This window comes from Trachypithecus francoisi, unplaced genomic scaffold (genome assembly GCF_009764315.1).
Source record: "Trachypithecus francoisi isolate TF-2019V2 unplaced genomic scaffold, Tfra_2.0 Lachesis_group3, whole genome shotgun sequence".
NCBI classification, from domain to species: domain Eukaryota; kingdom Metazoa; phylum Chordata; class Mammalia; order Primates; family Cercopithecidae; genus Trachypithecus; species Trachypithecus francoisi.
This window is the reverse complement of record NW_022681468.1, coordinates 161,956,317-161,970,239: the sequence shown is the minus strand read 5'-3', so window position 1 is coordinate 161,970,239 and position 13,923 is coordinate 161,956,317. Positions and strand designations below refer to the sequence as shown.

General features: G+C 58.2%; 1 protein-coding gene and 6 non-coding genes across 23 annotated transcripts in view; all 7 read right to left on the bottom strand.

The window, feature by feature from the left end:
- The window catches only part of LOC117070978, a 239,965-nt gene that overhangs the window by 50,396 nt on the left and 175,646 nt on the right, over nt 1-13,923 (bottom strand). For 16 of the 17 annotated variants that reach the window (XM_033190771.1, XM_033190786.1, XM_033190778.1 and 13 more), the window contains one exon: nt 6,244-6,288. The exons of the other annotated variant lie outside the window; for it this stretch is intronic. In XM_033190771.1, the coding sequence (XP_033046662.1) occupies nt 6,244-6,288 (45 nt within the window). The remainder of the gene's footprint in view (nt 1-6,243; nt 6,289-13,923) is intronic. 17 annotated transcript variants of the gene reach the window in all.
- LOC117071790 lies at nt 1,724-1,805 on the bottom strand. Its single transcript, XR_004432534.1, has one exon. It is a non-coding gene; the product is annotated as a small nucleolar RNA SNORD115 (small nucleolar RNA).
- Nucleotides 3,599-3,680, bottom strand: LOC117071731. Its single transcript, XR_004432478.1, has one exon. It is a non-coding gene; the product is annotated as a small nucleolar RNA SNORD115 (small nucleolar RNA).
- On the bottom strand, nt 6,532-6,613 carry LOC117071746. The gene has a single exon (XR_004432490.1). It is a non-coding gene; the product is annotated as a small nucleolar RNA SNORD115 (small nucleolar RNA).
- Nucleotides 8,423-8,504, bottom strand: LOC117071759. The gene has a single exon (XR_004432503.1). It is a non-coding gene; the product is annotated as a small nucleolar RNA SNORD115 (small nucleolar RNA).
- LOC117071789 lies at nt 10,295-10,376 on the bottom strand. Its single transcript, XR_004432533.1, has one exon. It is a non-coding gene; the product is annotated as a small nucleolar RNA SNORD115 (small nucleolar RNA).
- LOC117071744 lies at nt 12,164-12,245 on the bottom strand. Its single transcript, XR_004432488.1, has one exon. It is a non-coding gene; the product is annotated as a small nucleolar RNA SNORD115 (small nucleolar RNA).

Below are 13,923 nucleotides of genomic sequence, written 5' to 3'. Positions count from 1 at the left end.
CCAGTGCAAGAGACCAGGGAACCAGGAAGGGTCGGAGTTTTGGTGCACTGGGAGCTGAGCACCTGGCTGATGGACACTGGCCCCGGGGCCTTCGGGCCCAACTCAAGTCTTTCTCTAGGGTCATCATCTGTAGGGAAAGGAGGAGGACATGTGTCCAACCAGGGCCTCATGTATCAATGCAGGGAAGGTGGTTAGGGGATACCCTTGTGATGGGATCCTTACAGAACACTGACCCAGCACGGACGTGGAGTGAGCACCCTTGGCCCTCCCTGCCACCAAACCCTGGAAAGACAGGGCAAGTGGGTTACTGGGCTCGGGCGAGAGGTCTGGGCTGTGCCTTACTGCAGGACCCAAGAGCACCTCCACTGCCCGGGCCGGATCCCCCGAGCAACCCCAGGGTTGCACTGGGACCAGGGCAACCAACCTGCTCAAGGTTGGTTGAGTCAAGGAGGCTGGTCCTGATGCCAAGAGCCACTCAGACCTGGCAGTCACAGAGCCTGCCCCAGGCATGGTAGGGCCACCCTGGTGCCCACTCCAAGCACACACCAGAAATCAAAGTCCAAGGGCTTCCAGGGCCACATGCTTTCTCTGATGAGCCCCATCCATGCCCTGCACACCTCCCACACACAGAGCCAGGCCACACTCAGCCGATCAGGAACCACATGGTCCTCTCCTTTCTGTGGGCTCAAGACCCTGCCACCCTATAGGTGACTCCATGGCTCAGAAGCAGCCTAGGTGGCAAATTCCCAAGACAGGTCCCCTTGACAGCAGGTCTTCCCACCTCAGGAGGCCACTCTTCCCACCTACTGGACCTCAAGGAAGGGATTACCCCAGTGGGTCAGGAGCTGCCCCCTGGGCCTAAAGCCCATGAGCCCCAGGGCCGGGCCGCAGCACCACCAGGCAACAGCTCAGTCTTGACCCAACTGCATTGAAACAGCGCCACCCACAACAGGCTCAAGGAAGCACCACTAAAATGGCCCATTGCTCAACAGGGTTGGTCCCATTCAGGGCCGAGGGTGGGGCGCATTCTGTGAATCTCCGCAGCCTGACTGGGTGAGCCCTATCACCCACCCCTCTTGGAGGAAGAACTCCAGCATGACCCCCAGGGCACCCCAGAGCCCCTGTGGCCTCCATCATGTGGCCTGGGCAGTCCTCGAGGCCTGACCTGCCCACCGAGTTTCAGCTGGGAGCTGCTCTGTTGGGCTGACGGAACCCTTTCCTGTCTGGACCACCGTCACCCTGCAGGGCTTCAGGAAATGCGTGCTCCTAGGGTCAAATTCCCAAGGAAGCGATCCTCCTGGAGGAACCATCCCTCCCGGTGGGTATTTGGTTGGCTCCCTGAGAAAACCCTAGTTGGCCCAAAGGCTGATTCTCGATGACCCCATGCTGCCTCACTCATGGCCCATGACCCCAACAGGATGCACTGACCTATGCCGCTCAAAGCCAGGAGCCTCACCTGGGCAGAGGAGCTCACTGAAAGACACAGGGAAGAAGGAGGGCTCAGGAAGGGGCCACCAAATTGCCCTGTCCCTGGGGAAGTGGAGCACGGACACCAAGCCTTCCAGGGGAGCCTGGGCTCCCTTTGAAGCCCAGGAGCACACAGACAGCGCTGGGCCCCCACAAGATGCCCTTCACGTTCTCAAGTTCTCCAGTGCAAAATAAGTGTGGCCTTGCTAGAGATCTTTGGATCCCCGCATCGTCTTCCCTAATTCTTACCTATCCTGGGCTTCAGTGTAATCCTATTGAGCACGATTTTTAATTCATCACCTTTCTTCAGAACAACATAAGGTTCTCATCATCAGCCTAACCCAGGGCACACCCCTCCCCATGCATGCTTCTAGCAGGACCCCGATGTGCTCACCCCGGCTCAGTGCAGGAGCTGAGCATGCCAGCAAAAGCCCAAGCTTCAGCGCACTTGGAGCTGGGCACCTGGCTGATATTGGCCCAAGAACAGTGGGCCCAATGCAAGTCTTTCTTCGGTTTCACCATCTGGGAGACAGCAGGATAGTATGTGTCCAAACTGACCTCCATGTGGGGAAGGCAGTAGGGGGTGGGAGCTCACATTTGCTCGCCCTCCATGGACACATGCGATGAGATCCATGTGAAGTACTGACTCATCACCAACGCAGGGCACCCTTAGCCCTCCCTGCCACCAAACCCTGGAGGAACAGGGCAGGCAAGTCACTAGGCTCAGGCAAAATGCACTGGTTGTGTCATACTGCAGGCCCCGAATCCATCTCCACTGCCAAAGATGGCTCCCCACACGACCCCAGGGCCTCCCTGGCACAAGTGGGCATGGGCCAGGGCCATGAGGCAGCTCATGGCCAACCAAGGTGGCTGGCCCAGATGCCACATATCGCTGCAGACCTGGCTATCACATAGTGTGCCCCTGGAAGTGTTGGGCACGCATCAAGATGCCATCTCTAAGTGTGCATGGAAACCACAACCTAGAGCTGCAGGGTCACATGCTTTCTCTGGTGGGTCACCATCCATGCTCTCTCCACCTCACACACACAGAGCTAGGCCCCACTTGTCCAATCCAGAGCAACATGGTGCCCTCTCCTTTGCTTGTTCCCAAGACCCCATCACCCTGGAGGTGACGCCATGGCTTAGAAGCAGCCTGAGCAGAAAATCCTAGGATAGGTTCCTTGACAGCAAGCTTTCCCACTTCAGGAGGCCACCCATCACGACACTTGACCTCGGAGATAGGATGACCCCCGGGGGATACAGGTTGTCCCTTGGCCAAAAGCCCACGAGTCCCAGGGCTGACCTGCAGCACTACCAGGTGCCAGCCAGAGCTCCACCTTAACCCACTCACAGGGAAACAACTCTGCCTCCCATCAGCCTCCAGGAGACCCACTGAGATGGCCCATTGCTAAACAGGGACAGTCACATTCAGGGCCATAGGTGGGACACAATCCTTGAATCTCCACAACTCAACACCATGGGTCCATTCACGCACCACACTCTGGGGACCAAGAGCCCTCCATTATCCCTGTGGTGCTCTGTAGCCCCTCTGGCCCCCCTCATGTAGCCTGGGCAGTCCTCAAGACCCTACCACAGCACCAAGTCTCAACTGGGCACTGTCCTGCTTTGGGCAGAAGGAACCCTTTCCTGCCTGGACCACCATCACCCCTTCAGGGCTTCAGAGAAAGTGTCCTCCTTGGGTCTGGTTCCAAAAAGGCTGCCTTCCAGGAGAATACTTCCATTTCAGGTGGAAATTCAGGTCTGCTCTCTGAGAAAACCCTTGTGGCCCAAAGGCTGATCCTTGGGGACCCCACATGGTCTGGCTCATGATCCATAACACCAGCAGGATCCACTCACCTATGTCAGTCAACGCCAAGTGGCCCTCCTAGGTGAAAGAGCTCACTGAAAGACAAAGGCGAGAACAGGGACTCAGGAAGGAGCCACCAACATTCCCTGCCCCCAGGGAATGGGAGCACTGACACCAAGCCCACACAGGGAACCTAGAGCACAGAGATAGGTTGGACGACCTCCAGACACCCTTCAGAGCCTCCAGGTCTCCAGTCCAAAATACATTGGCCCTGTTGGGAACCTTGGGATCCCAGCACCCTTTTCCAAAATTCTCCCCTAGGCTGGGCCTCAGCGTAATCCTATTGAGCATGATTTTTAAGTCATCACCTCTCTTCAGGACAATATAAGGTTCTCATCATTGACCCAACCCAGAGAACCCCCTCCCCACACAAACATCCAGTGGAACCCGGATGTGCTCACCACAGCTCAGTGCAGGAGACCAGGGCACCAGGAAGGGCTGCAGCTTCAGTGCACTGAGGGCTAAGCACCTGGGTGATGGACACTGGCCCAGGAAAAGCGAGCTCAACAGAAGCCTCACCATCTGGGGGAACAGGTGGAGGACACTCCCTCCATGTGGAGAAGGGAGTGTTGGGTGCCAGCTCATGCTTGCTCCCCCTCCATGGACACATGTGACGAGATCCATGCAAAATACTGACTCACCACCTTCGCAGGTGTCTCTTCCTGCCACCGAAGCCATGAAGGACGAGGCAGGTAGGTCACTGGGCTCAGGCAAAATGCCCTGGGTATGCGGGACTGCAGGACCTGAGAGCACTTCCGCTGGCCAAAACGGCTCCTCCGCATGACCCCGGGGCTGCCCTGGGACCACTGGGCACAGGTCCGGGCCGCCAGCCAGGTCACAGCCAACCAAGGAGGCTGGCCCATATGCCATGCGCCACTGCAGACCTGACAGTGGCATAGCCTGCCCCGGGCATGCGGGGCATGCGTACAGGCACCCTCTCCATGCAGGCACCAGAAAAGACAGACTGGGGCCTCAGGGCCACTTGTTTTCTCTGGTGGGTCCCCATCCATACTCCACATACCTCCCAGACGCAGAGCCAGTCACACATAGCCAATCCGGAGACTCATGGTGCCCTCCCCTTTGCTTGGTCCCAAGACCCCGCCACCCTGGAGGTGATACCATGACTCCCATGCAGCCTGAGTAACAAATTCCCAGTACAGGTGCCTCAGTAGTGGGCCTTCCCAACTCAGGAGGCCATCTTTCACACTTGGGTGGTCCCCAGCGGGATGTTGGCTGCCCCTTGGCCCAAAGCCCATGAGTCCCAGGGCTGACCTGCAGCACCACCAGGTGCCAGCCAGAGCCAACCTTGACCCAACCGCAGGGAAACAACCCACCCCGCACCAGGCTCCAGGAGACCCACTGGGATGGCCCGTTGCTCAACAGGGATGGTTGCATTCAGGCCATGGGTAGGGTGGGATCCTTGAACCTCTGCTACCCAGCCCCATGGGCCCATTAACACACCATACTCCAGGGACCAAGAGCTCCCTTGTTACAGCATGGCACCCCATAGCTCCTCTGGTCCCCCTTATGTGGCCCTGTTCTCATCATTGACCCAACCTAGGGAACCCCCTCCCTGCACAAACAACCAGTGGAACCCAGATGTGCTCACCACAGCACAGTGCAGGAGAGCAGGGTGCCAGGAATGGTCAGAGTTTTAGCCCACTGGGGGCTGAGCACCTGGCTGACAGACACTGGCCCTCAGCCTGCATGTCCAACACAAGTCTTCCTCCAGGCTCACCATCTGGAGAGACAGGAGGAGGACATGTGCCCAACCAGGGCCTCACACATCAATGCAGGGAAGGGGTTAAGGGAAACTCATGTGATGGGATCCATACTGAACACTGACCCAATACGGATACTGGGTACCCTTGGCCCTCCCTGTCATGAAACCCTGGAAAGCCAGGACAAGCATGTCACCTGGCTTGGGCAAGGTGCCTGGGCTGCACTCTACTGCAGGCCCCAAGAGCACCTCCACTGCTCAGGCCGGTTCCCACACATGACCCCACAGCCATACTGGGGACACAGGGCACAGGACAGGGCTGTCAACCAGCTCCTGGCCAACCTAGGTGGTTGGCCCAGATGCCAACAGCCACTGCAGATCTGTCTGTCCCAGAGCCAGCACCTGAGCGTAGTGGGCACGAGCCCTGGTGCCCTCTCTGAGCCTAGGGACCACATGCTTTCTCTGGTGGGTACCCATCCATGCCCTGCCCAAGTCCGCCACACAGAGCCCAGTCACACTCAGGCAATCAGGAACCAGATGGTGTCATCTCCTTTCCTTGGGCTCAAGACCTTGCCACCCTGAGGTGACCACTGCTCCCTTGACCCAAAGCCCCCAAGTCTCAGAGCCAGCCTGCAGCACCACTGGGTGCCAGCCAGAGCTCAGCCTTGACCCAACCTCATTGAAACAGTGCCATTTCCCACCAGGCTCAAGGAGGTGCCACTAAGATGGCTCATTGCTCAACAGAGTTGGTCCCATTCAAGGCCATGGGTGTGGAGCATTCCTTGAATCTCCACAGCCTGACCATGTGGACCCAGTCACTCACCCCACTCCAGGGAGACAGAACTCCAGTGTGACCTCCAGGGTGCACTGCATCCCCTGTGCCCCACCTCCCCATGTGCCTTGGGCAGTACTCCAGGCCTGACCTGGCCACCAAGTTTCAGTTGGGAGCTGCCCTACATTGGGCTGAAGGACCCCCTTCCTGCCTGGACCATTGTCACCCCTGCAGGGCTTCAGGAAAGATGTGCTCCTTGGGTCAGATTCCAAAGGAAGCAGCCCTCCTGGAGAAACCATCCCTCCCTCGTGGGGAGTAGGTTGGCAGCCTGAGAAAACCCTAGTGGCCTGAAGGCTGAATGTCGTGGACCCCATGCTGCATCACTCATGGCCCATGACCAAAACAGGATGTACTCACCTATGCCGCTCAAGGCTGGGGGGACCACTTGGACAGAGGAGCTCACTGAAAGACACAAGGGAGAGTAGGGGCTCAGGAAGGAGCCTCCAATGTGCCCCGCCCCCGGGAACCTGGAGCCCAGATACCAAGCCAGTGCAGGGAGCCTGGGCTGTCTCATGGAGGAGCGTAGAGACAGGGTTGGGTCCACCAGATGCCATTTAGGGCCTCAAGGTCTCCAGCCCAAAATATATTTGCTCTGTCAGGGACCTCAGAATCCCAGTGCCCTCTTCCAAATTTCTCACCTAGGCTGGGCCTCAGCGTAATCCTATTGAGCATGATTTTTAAGTCATCACCTCTCTTCAGGACAATTTAAAGTTCTCATCATTGACCCAACCCAGGGTATCCCCTCCTTGCACATGCATCCAGCAGGACCCAGATGGGCTGACCACAGCTCAGTGCAGGAGCCAAGAGTACCAGGAAGGGCCCAAGCTTCAGCACACTGGGGGTGGGTACCTGGCTGACTGACATTGGCCCAGGGATCGTGGGCCAAACACAAGTTTTCCTCCGGGGTCACCATCTGGGGAGACAGGAGGAAGACATGTCAAAACTGACCTCCATGTTGGGAAGGGGGTTGGGGGTGCCAGCTCACCCTTGCTCGTCCTCCATGGACACATGTGGTGAGTTCAATGTGAAATACTCACTCGTTAAGTACGCAGTGCACTGTTGGCCCTCCCTTCCACCGAACCCAGAGAGGACAGGGCAGGTAGGTCACTGGGTTTCAGCAAAACACCCAGGCTGCATCATACTGCAGGCCCTGAGGGCACCTCCACTGTCCAAAACAGCTCCCCTGCATGACCCCAGGGCTGTACTGGGACTGTTGGGCACAGACCCAGGCCACCAGCCAGGTCACGGCCAACCAAGGAGGCTGGCTCAGATGTCACACCCTGCTGCAAACCTGGTAGTTGCATAGCCTGCCACTGGGCATGAAGGGCACGCATCCAGGCACCCTCTCCAAGTGTGCAACAGAAATCACAGCCTGGTGCTGCAGGGCCATGTGCTTCCTCTGGTGGGTCCCCATCCGTACTCTGCAAACTCCCACACATAGAGACAGCCACATGGCCAATCAGGAGCTACATGGTGCCCTCTGCTTTGCTTGGGCCCAAGACCCCACCACCCCAGATGTGACCCCAAAGCTCAGAAGAAGCTTGAGCGACAAATTCCTGGGACACGTCCCTCGACAGCAGGCCTTCCCACCTCAGGAGGCCACCCTTCCAGACACTTGACGTTGGAAAAAGGGTGACCCCCCACTGGGATGCAGGCTCCCCCTTGGCCCAACGCCCATGAGTCCCAGTGCTGACCTGCAGCACCATCAGGTGCCGGTCAGAACTCCGCTTTCACCCAACCCCAGGGAAAAAACACCACCCCCAGCCAGGCTCCAGGAGACCCACTGGGATGGCCCATTGCTCAACAGGGACCGTCCCATTCAGGGCCATGGTGGGTGAGATCCTTGAATCTCCATAACCAAACCCAAGAGGCCCATTTGTGCACCACATGCCAGGCACCGAGAGCTCCCATGTGACCCCTGTGGCGCCCCGGAAGCTCTCAGTCCCCCTCACGTGGCCTGGGCAATCCTTGAGGTCTGACCCAAGCACCGAGTCTCAGCTAGGAGCTGCCCTGTGTGGGGCTGAAAAAAACCCTTTCCTGCCTGGACCACCATCATCCCCGCAGGGCTTCAGGGAAAGTGTCCCCCTTGGGTCTGATTCCCCAAAACGCCACCCTCCTGGAGAACCTATGCCTCCCCGGTGGGAACTCAGATTGGCTTCCTGAGAAAAAACCCTTATGGCCATAACACGGACCCTCGGGGACTCATGTGGCCTGGCTCATGACCCATGACCCCAGCAGGATCCACTCACCTATGCCGGTCAATGCCAGGGGGCCTGCCTGGGCAGAAGAGCTCACTGAAAGACACAGGGGAGAACAGGGGCTCAGGGAGGAGCCACCAATGTTTCCTGGCCCAGGGAACCGGAGTGCCACAGCAAGCCCACAGAGGGAGCCTGGGCTGCCTCATAGAGGAGAGCAGAGACAGGTCGAGCCACCTCCAGATGCCCTTCAGAGCCTTGAAGTCTCCAGCCTAAAATACAAGGGCCCTGCCGGGGACTTTGGGATCCCAGTGTCCTCTTCCAAAATTCTCACCTAGGCTGGGCCTCAGCGTAATCCTATTGAGCATGATTTTTAAGTCATCACCTCTCTTCAGAACGTTATAAGGTTCTCATCATTGACCCAACCTAGGACAACCCCTCCCCGCACTTGCATCCAGCAGGACCAGGATATGCTCACCACAGCTCAGTGCAGGAGACCAGGGCACCAGAAGAGGCCTGAGCTTCAGTGTACCTGGGCCTGGGAACTAGTTGACAGACACCGGTCCAGGGCCATTGGGCCCAATGCAAGTCTTCCTCCAGGCTCACCATCTGGGGGGACAGGAGAAGGACATGTGTCCAAATAGGGCCTCACATCTCCATGTGGAGAAGGGGGTAAGGGATATCCCTGTAATGGGTTCCATGTGGAACACTGACTGGTTGTGGATGCAGGGCACCCTTGGCCCTCCCCATCACCAAACCCTGAAAAAACAGGGCGGGCTGGGTTCGGGCCAGACACCTGGGCTGCACCCTACTTCTGGTCGGGAGAACCCCTCCACTGGCCCCGCCAGCTCCCCTGCATGATCCCAGAGTTGCCCTGTGACCACTGGGCATGGGCCACGGCCACCAGCTCGCTCCTGGCCAACCAAGGAGGGTAGACTGGAAGCTATGCACCATTGCAAACCTGGCAGTCACATAGCCTGCCCCTGGGCGTGGTGGGCACCCACTGAGGAGCCCTCCCCAAGTGTGCACTGAAAATCACAGCCTGGGGACCCAGGCCACGTGCTTTCACTGGTGGGACTCCATCCATAACCCACACACCTCCCAAACAGACAGCCAGGCCACACTCGGTCAATTAAGGACCACATGGTATTTTCTCTTTTCCTTGGGCCCAAGATCCCACAAACCTGGAGGTGACCCCATGGCTCAGAAGCCGGGGTGGCAAATTCCCGGTACAAGACCCTAGACAGTGGACCTTCCCACCTCAGAATGCCACTGTTACCGCCACTCAAACGTGGAGAACAGATAACCCCCATGGGATACAGGCTGCCCCCTCAGCCCAAAGCCCATGGGTCACAGGACTGGCCTGAAGCAGCACCAGGAGCCAGCCAGATCTCAACCGTGACCAACCCCATTGAAACTGTACCACCCCTGACCAGGCTCAGTATGTGCCACTGGGATGGCCCATTGTTCAACAGGATCGGCCCCATTCAGGGCCACAGGTGGGATGAGATCCTTGAACCTCTGTGGCTTGACCTGGTCACCACCCCCCAGGAACAGGCCCGGGAACCAAGAGCTCCCATGTGATACCCGTGGCAACCCGGAATCCTTCTAGCCCCCCCTCATGTGACCTGGACAGTCCTCAAGACCTGATCTGCACACCAAGTCTCAACTGGGTGATGTCCTGCATGGGGCTGAAGGAACCCTTTGCTATCTGGACCATCGTCATCCCTGCAGGGCTTCAGGGAAGGCATCCTCCTCGGGTAAGATTCCCAAGGAAGCTGCCCTCCTGGAGAAACTATGCCTCCCTGGTGGGAATTAGGGTCGGCTCCCTAAGGAAACCCTCATGGCCCAAAGTCTGACCCTCAGCAACCCCAAGCAGCCTGGCTCATGGACCATGACACCAGCAGGATCCACTCACCTATGTTGGTTAATGCGAGGAGGCCACCCCTTGGCAGAAGAGTTCACTGAAAGACACAAGGGGAGAAGAACCAGGGCTCAGGGAGGAACCACCCATGTGCCATGTCCCTGGGGAACAGAAGGGCCAACACCAAGCCCGCACAGGGAGCCTGGGCTGCCTCACGGAGGAGCGCAGAGACAGAGTTGGGCCTCCTTCAGATACCCTTCAAGGCCTCCAGGGCTCCAGCCCAAAATACAGTGGCCCTGCCGGAAATCTTGGGATCCCAGCATCCTCTTCCAAATTTCTCACCTAGGTTGGGCCTCAGCGTAATCATTGAGCATGGTAATTTTAAGTCATCACCTCTCTTCAACACGATATAGGGTTCTCATCATTGACCCAACCCAGGGCACCCCCCTTCCCCACACATGCATCCAGCAGGACCCAGATGTGCTCACCACAGGTCAGTGCAGGAGACCAGGGCACCAGGAAGGGCCTGCGCTTCAGCGAACCGGGGGCTAAGCACCTGGCTGATGGACGCTTGCCAGGGTCCATTGGTCCTGATGTAAGTCTTCCTTCAGGCTCACCATCTGAATGGACAGGAGGAGGACATGTGTCTGAACAGGGCCTCACACCTCCAGGTGGGGAACAGGGTAAGGGATACCCATGTGATGGGATCCATGTGGAACACTGACCTGTCATGGATACAGGGCACCCTCGGCCCTTCCCATCATCAAACCCTGAAAACACAGGGCAGGTGGATCACTGGGCTTGGGCAAGATCCCTGGTCTTCATGCTATTGCAGACCTTGAGGGTACCTCCAGTGCGCCCTCTGGCTTCTCCTTTGCACCAGCCAGGTCTACCCCAGGACCACTGAGCATGGGACAGGGTCACCGACATGCTCATGGCCAACCGAGAAGGCTGACCCAGAAGCCATCTGCTGCTGTGGACATGGAAGTGGCATAGTCTGCCCCTGGGCGTGGTGGGCACCTGCCCAGGTGCTCTCTCCAAGTCACACCTGAAATTGCAGCCTGGAGTCCCAGGGCCATGTGCTTTCTCTGGTGGGTCCCCATCAATGCCCCACACGTGTCCCCAACACAGAGCCAGGCCACCTTTGGCCAATCCTGTGCCACATGGTGTCCTTTCCTTTCCTTAGGCCCAAAACCCTGCCTCCCTGGACATGACCCCATGGCACAGAAAAAGCCTGGGCAGCAAAGTCCTGGGACAGGACCATCAACAGCATGCCTTCCCACCACACATTCCACTCTTCCAGCCACTCACTCATGGGGAAGGGGTGACCTCTAGCAGGACACAGGCTGTCGACTTGGCCTAAAGCCCATTAGTCCCAGGTCTGGCCCACAGCCCCACCAGGCACTGGCCAGAGCTCAGCCTTGACCCAAACCCAGGGAAATAGCACTGCTCCCAACCAAGCTCAAAGAGGCGCCATGGGATGGTCCATAGCTCAAAAGTCCCATTTTGAGCCATGGTTGGGGTGTAATCCTTGAATCTCCATGGCCCAACCCCATGGGCTCATTCAAGCACCCCTGTCTGGGGAAAGAGAGCTCTTGCATGGCCTCCATGGTGCCCCGGAGGCCCTGTGGCCCCTGTCATGTGGCCTGGGCAGTCCTCAAGGCCAACACACGCACCAAGTCTCAGCTAGGAGCTCCTCTGCACGGGGATGAAGGACCTGTCTGGACCACTGCCATCCCTGCAGGGCTTCAGGAAAGCAACGTCTTGGGTACAATTCCCAAGGAAGCTGCCCTCCTGGAGAAACTGTCCCTCCCCAGTGGAAATACAGGTTGGTTCCCTGAGGAAACCCTCCTGTCCTAAAGACTGACCCTCGGTGACCCCGTGCGGCCTGACTCATGGCCCATGACGGCAGCAGGATGCACTCACCTATGCTAGTCAAAGCCAAGGGACCCTTCTGAGCTGAAGAGTTCACTGAAAGACACAAGGTAAGAATGAGGACTCAGGGAACAGCCATCAATGTGCCCTGCCCTCAGGAAACAGGTGTGCTGACAGCAAGTCCACACAGGGAGCCTGCTGTGCTTCATGGAGGAGCGCAGAGACAGGGCTGGGTCCTCATGAGAGGCCCTTGAGGGCCTCCAGGTCTCCAGCCCAAAATAGAGTGACCCTGTCAGGGACCTCGTGATTCCCAGTGTCCACTTCCAAAATTGTCACCTAGGCTGGGCCTCAGCGTAATCCTATTGAGCATGATTTTTAAGTCATCACCTCTCTTCAGGACAATATAAGGTTATCATCATTGACCCAATCCAGTGCACCCCGCTCCCCATGCATACATCCAGAAGAACCTGGATGGGCTCACCAGCTCCATGAGGGAGACCAGGGCACCAGGAAGGGCCCAAGCTTTGTGCAACAGGACTTGGGCACCTGGCTGATAGCCTCTGGCCTGGGCACAGCAGGCCGAATGCAAGTCTTCCTCCGGGCTCACCATCTGGGGAGACAACAGGAGGGCCCATGTGATGGGATTCATGTGAAATACTGACCTGCCATGGACATAAGGTACCCTTGGGCCTCCCTGCCACCTAACCCTGGAAGGATAGGGCAGGGAGGTCACTGGGCTCGGGCAAGACGCCTGGGCTATGCCTACTGCATGCCTCAAGATAACCTCCACTGCCCACACCGGCTGCTCCACATGACCTCAGGGCTGCACAGAGACCACTGGACACGGGATACGGCCACCAACCAGCTCACGGCCAACAAAGGAGGCTGGTCCTGATACCAGGCACTGCTGCAGACCTGGTAGTTGCATAGCCTGCCCTTGGGCATGGTGGACACCCCACCAGGTGCTCTCTCCAAGTGTGCATTGGAAATCGCAGCCTGGGGCCCCACAGGCCCATGCTTTCTTTGGTGGGTCCCCATCCATGCCCTACACACCTCCCAAACTCAGAGCCAGGCCATACTCGACCAATCGGGGGCCACATGGTGTCTTCTCTGCTCCTTGGGCCCAAGACCCCACCACCTGGAGGTGACGCCATGGCTTAGAAGCAGCCTGGGCAGCAAACTCCTGGGACAGGTCCCACCACAGCAGGCCTTCCCACCTAAGGAGGCCACGAATCCTGACACTGGAACTCAGGAAAGATGTGACCCCCAGCAGAACTCGAGCTGCTGACCTGGCCCAAAGCCCACAAGTCCCTGGGCCAGCCTGCAGTACCATCAGCTGCTGGCCAGAGCTCAAGATGGACCCATCCCCACTGAAACAGTGACACATCCCCACCAGGGTCAATGTGGAGCCACTGGGATGGCTCATTGCTTAACAGCATCAGTCCCATTCAGGGCCACGGGTGGGAGCGATGCTTGAAACACCGTGGCCTGACGCTGTGGGCCTGATCACTCAGTCACCACCCCCACCACAAGCCTGAAGACCGAGAGCTCCTGCATGACCCCTGTGGTGCCTCACAGCCTGTGTGGCACCCCGCATGTGGCCTGGGCAGTTCTTGAGGCCTGACCCATGCACGGAATCTCATCTGGGAGCTGTCTGCCCTGCAGGAGCTGTAAAAACCCTTTGCTGCTTGAAACATCATCACTTCTGCAGGTCTTCAGAGAAAATGTCCTCCATGGGTCCGATTAGAAAGAAAGTGGCCCTCTGGGAGAACCCAACCTTCCCCAGTGGGGATTCCCCCACTCCCTGAGGAAACCCTCCTGTCCCGAAGGCTGACCTGGCATCCCCACGCAGCCTGGCTCATGGCCCATGACACCAGCAGGTTCCACTCGCCTATGCTGGTCCAGGCCAGGGGGCCACCTGGGCAGAAGATGTCACTGAAAGACACAAGGGAGAAGGGGGACTCAGGGAGGAGCCGCCAACCTGCCCCGCCCCTGGGGAATGGGGCGCTGACACCAAACTCCGTGAGCCTGGCTGCCTCACGGAGGAGTGCAGAGACGGGGCTGGGGGCTGCCAAGATGCCCTTCAGGACCTTGAGGTCTCCA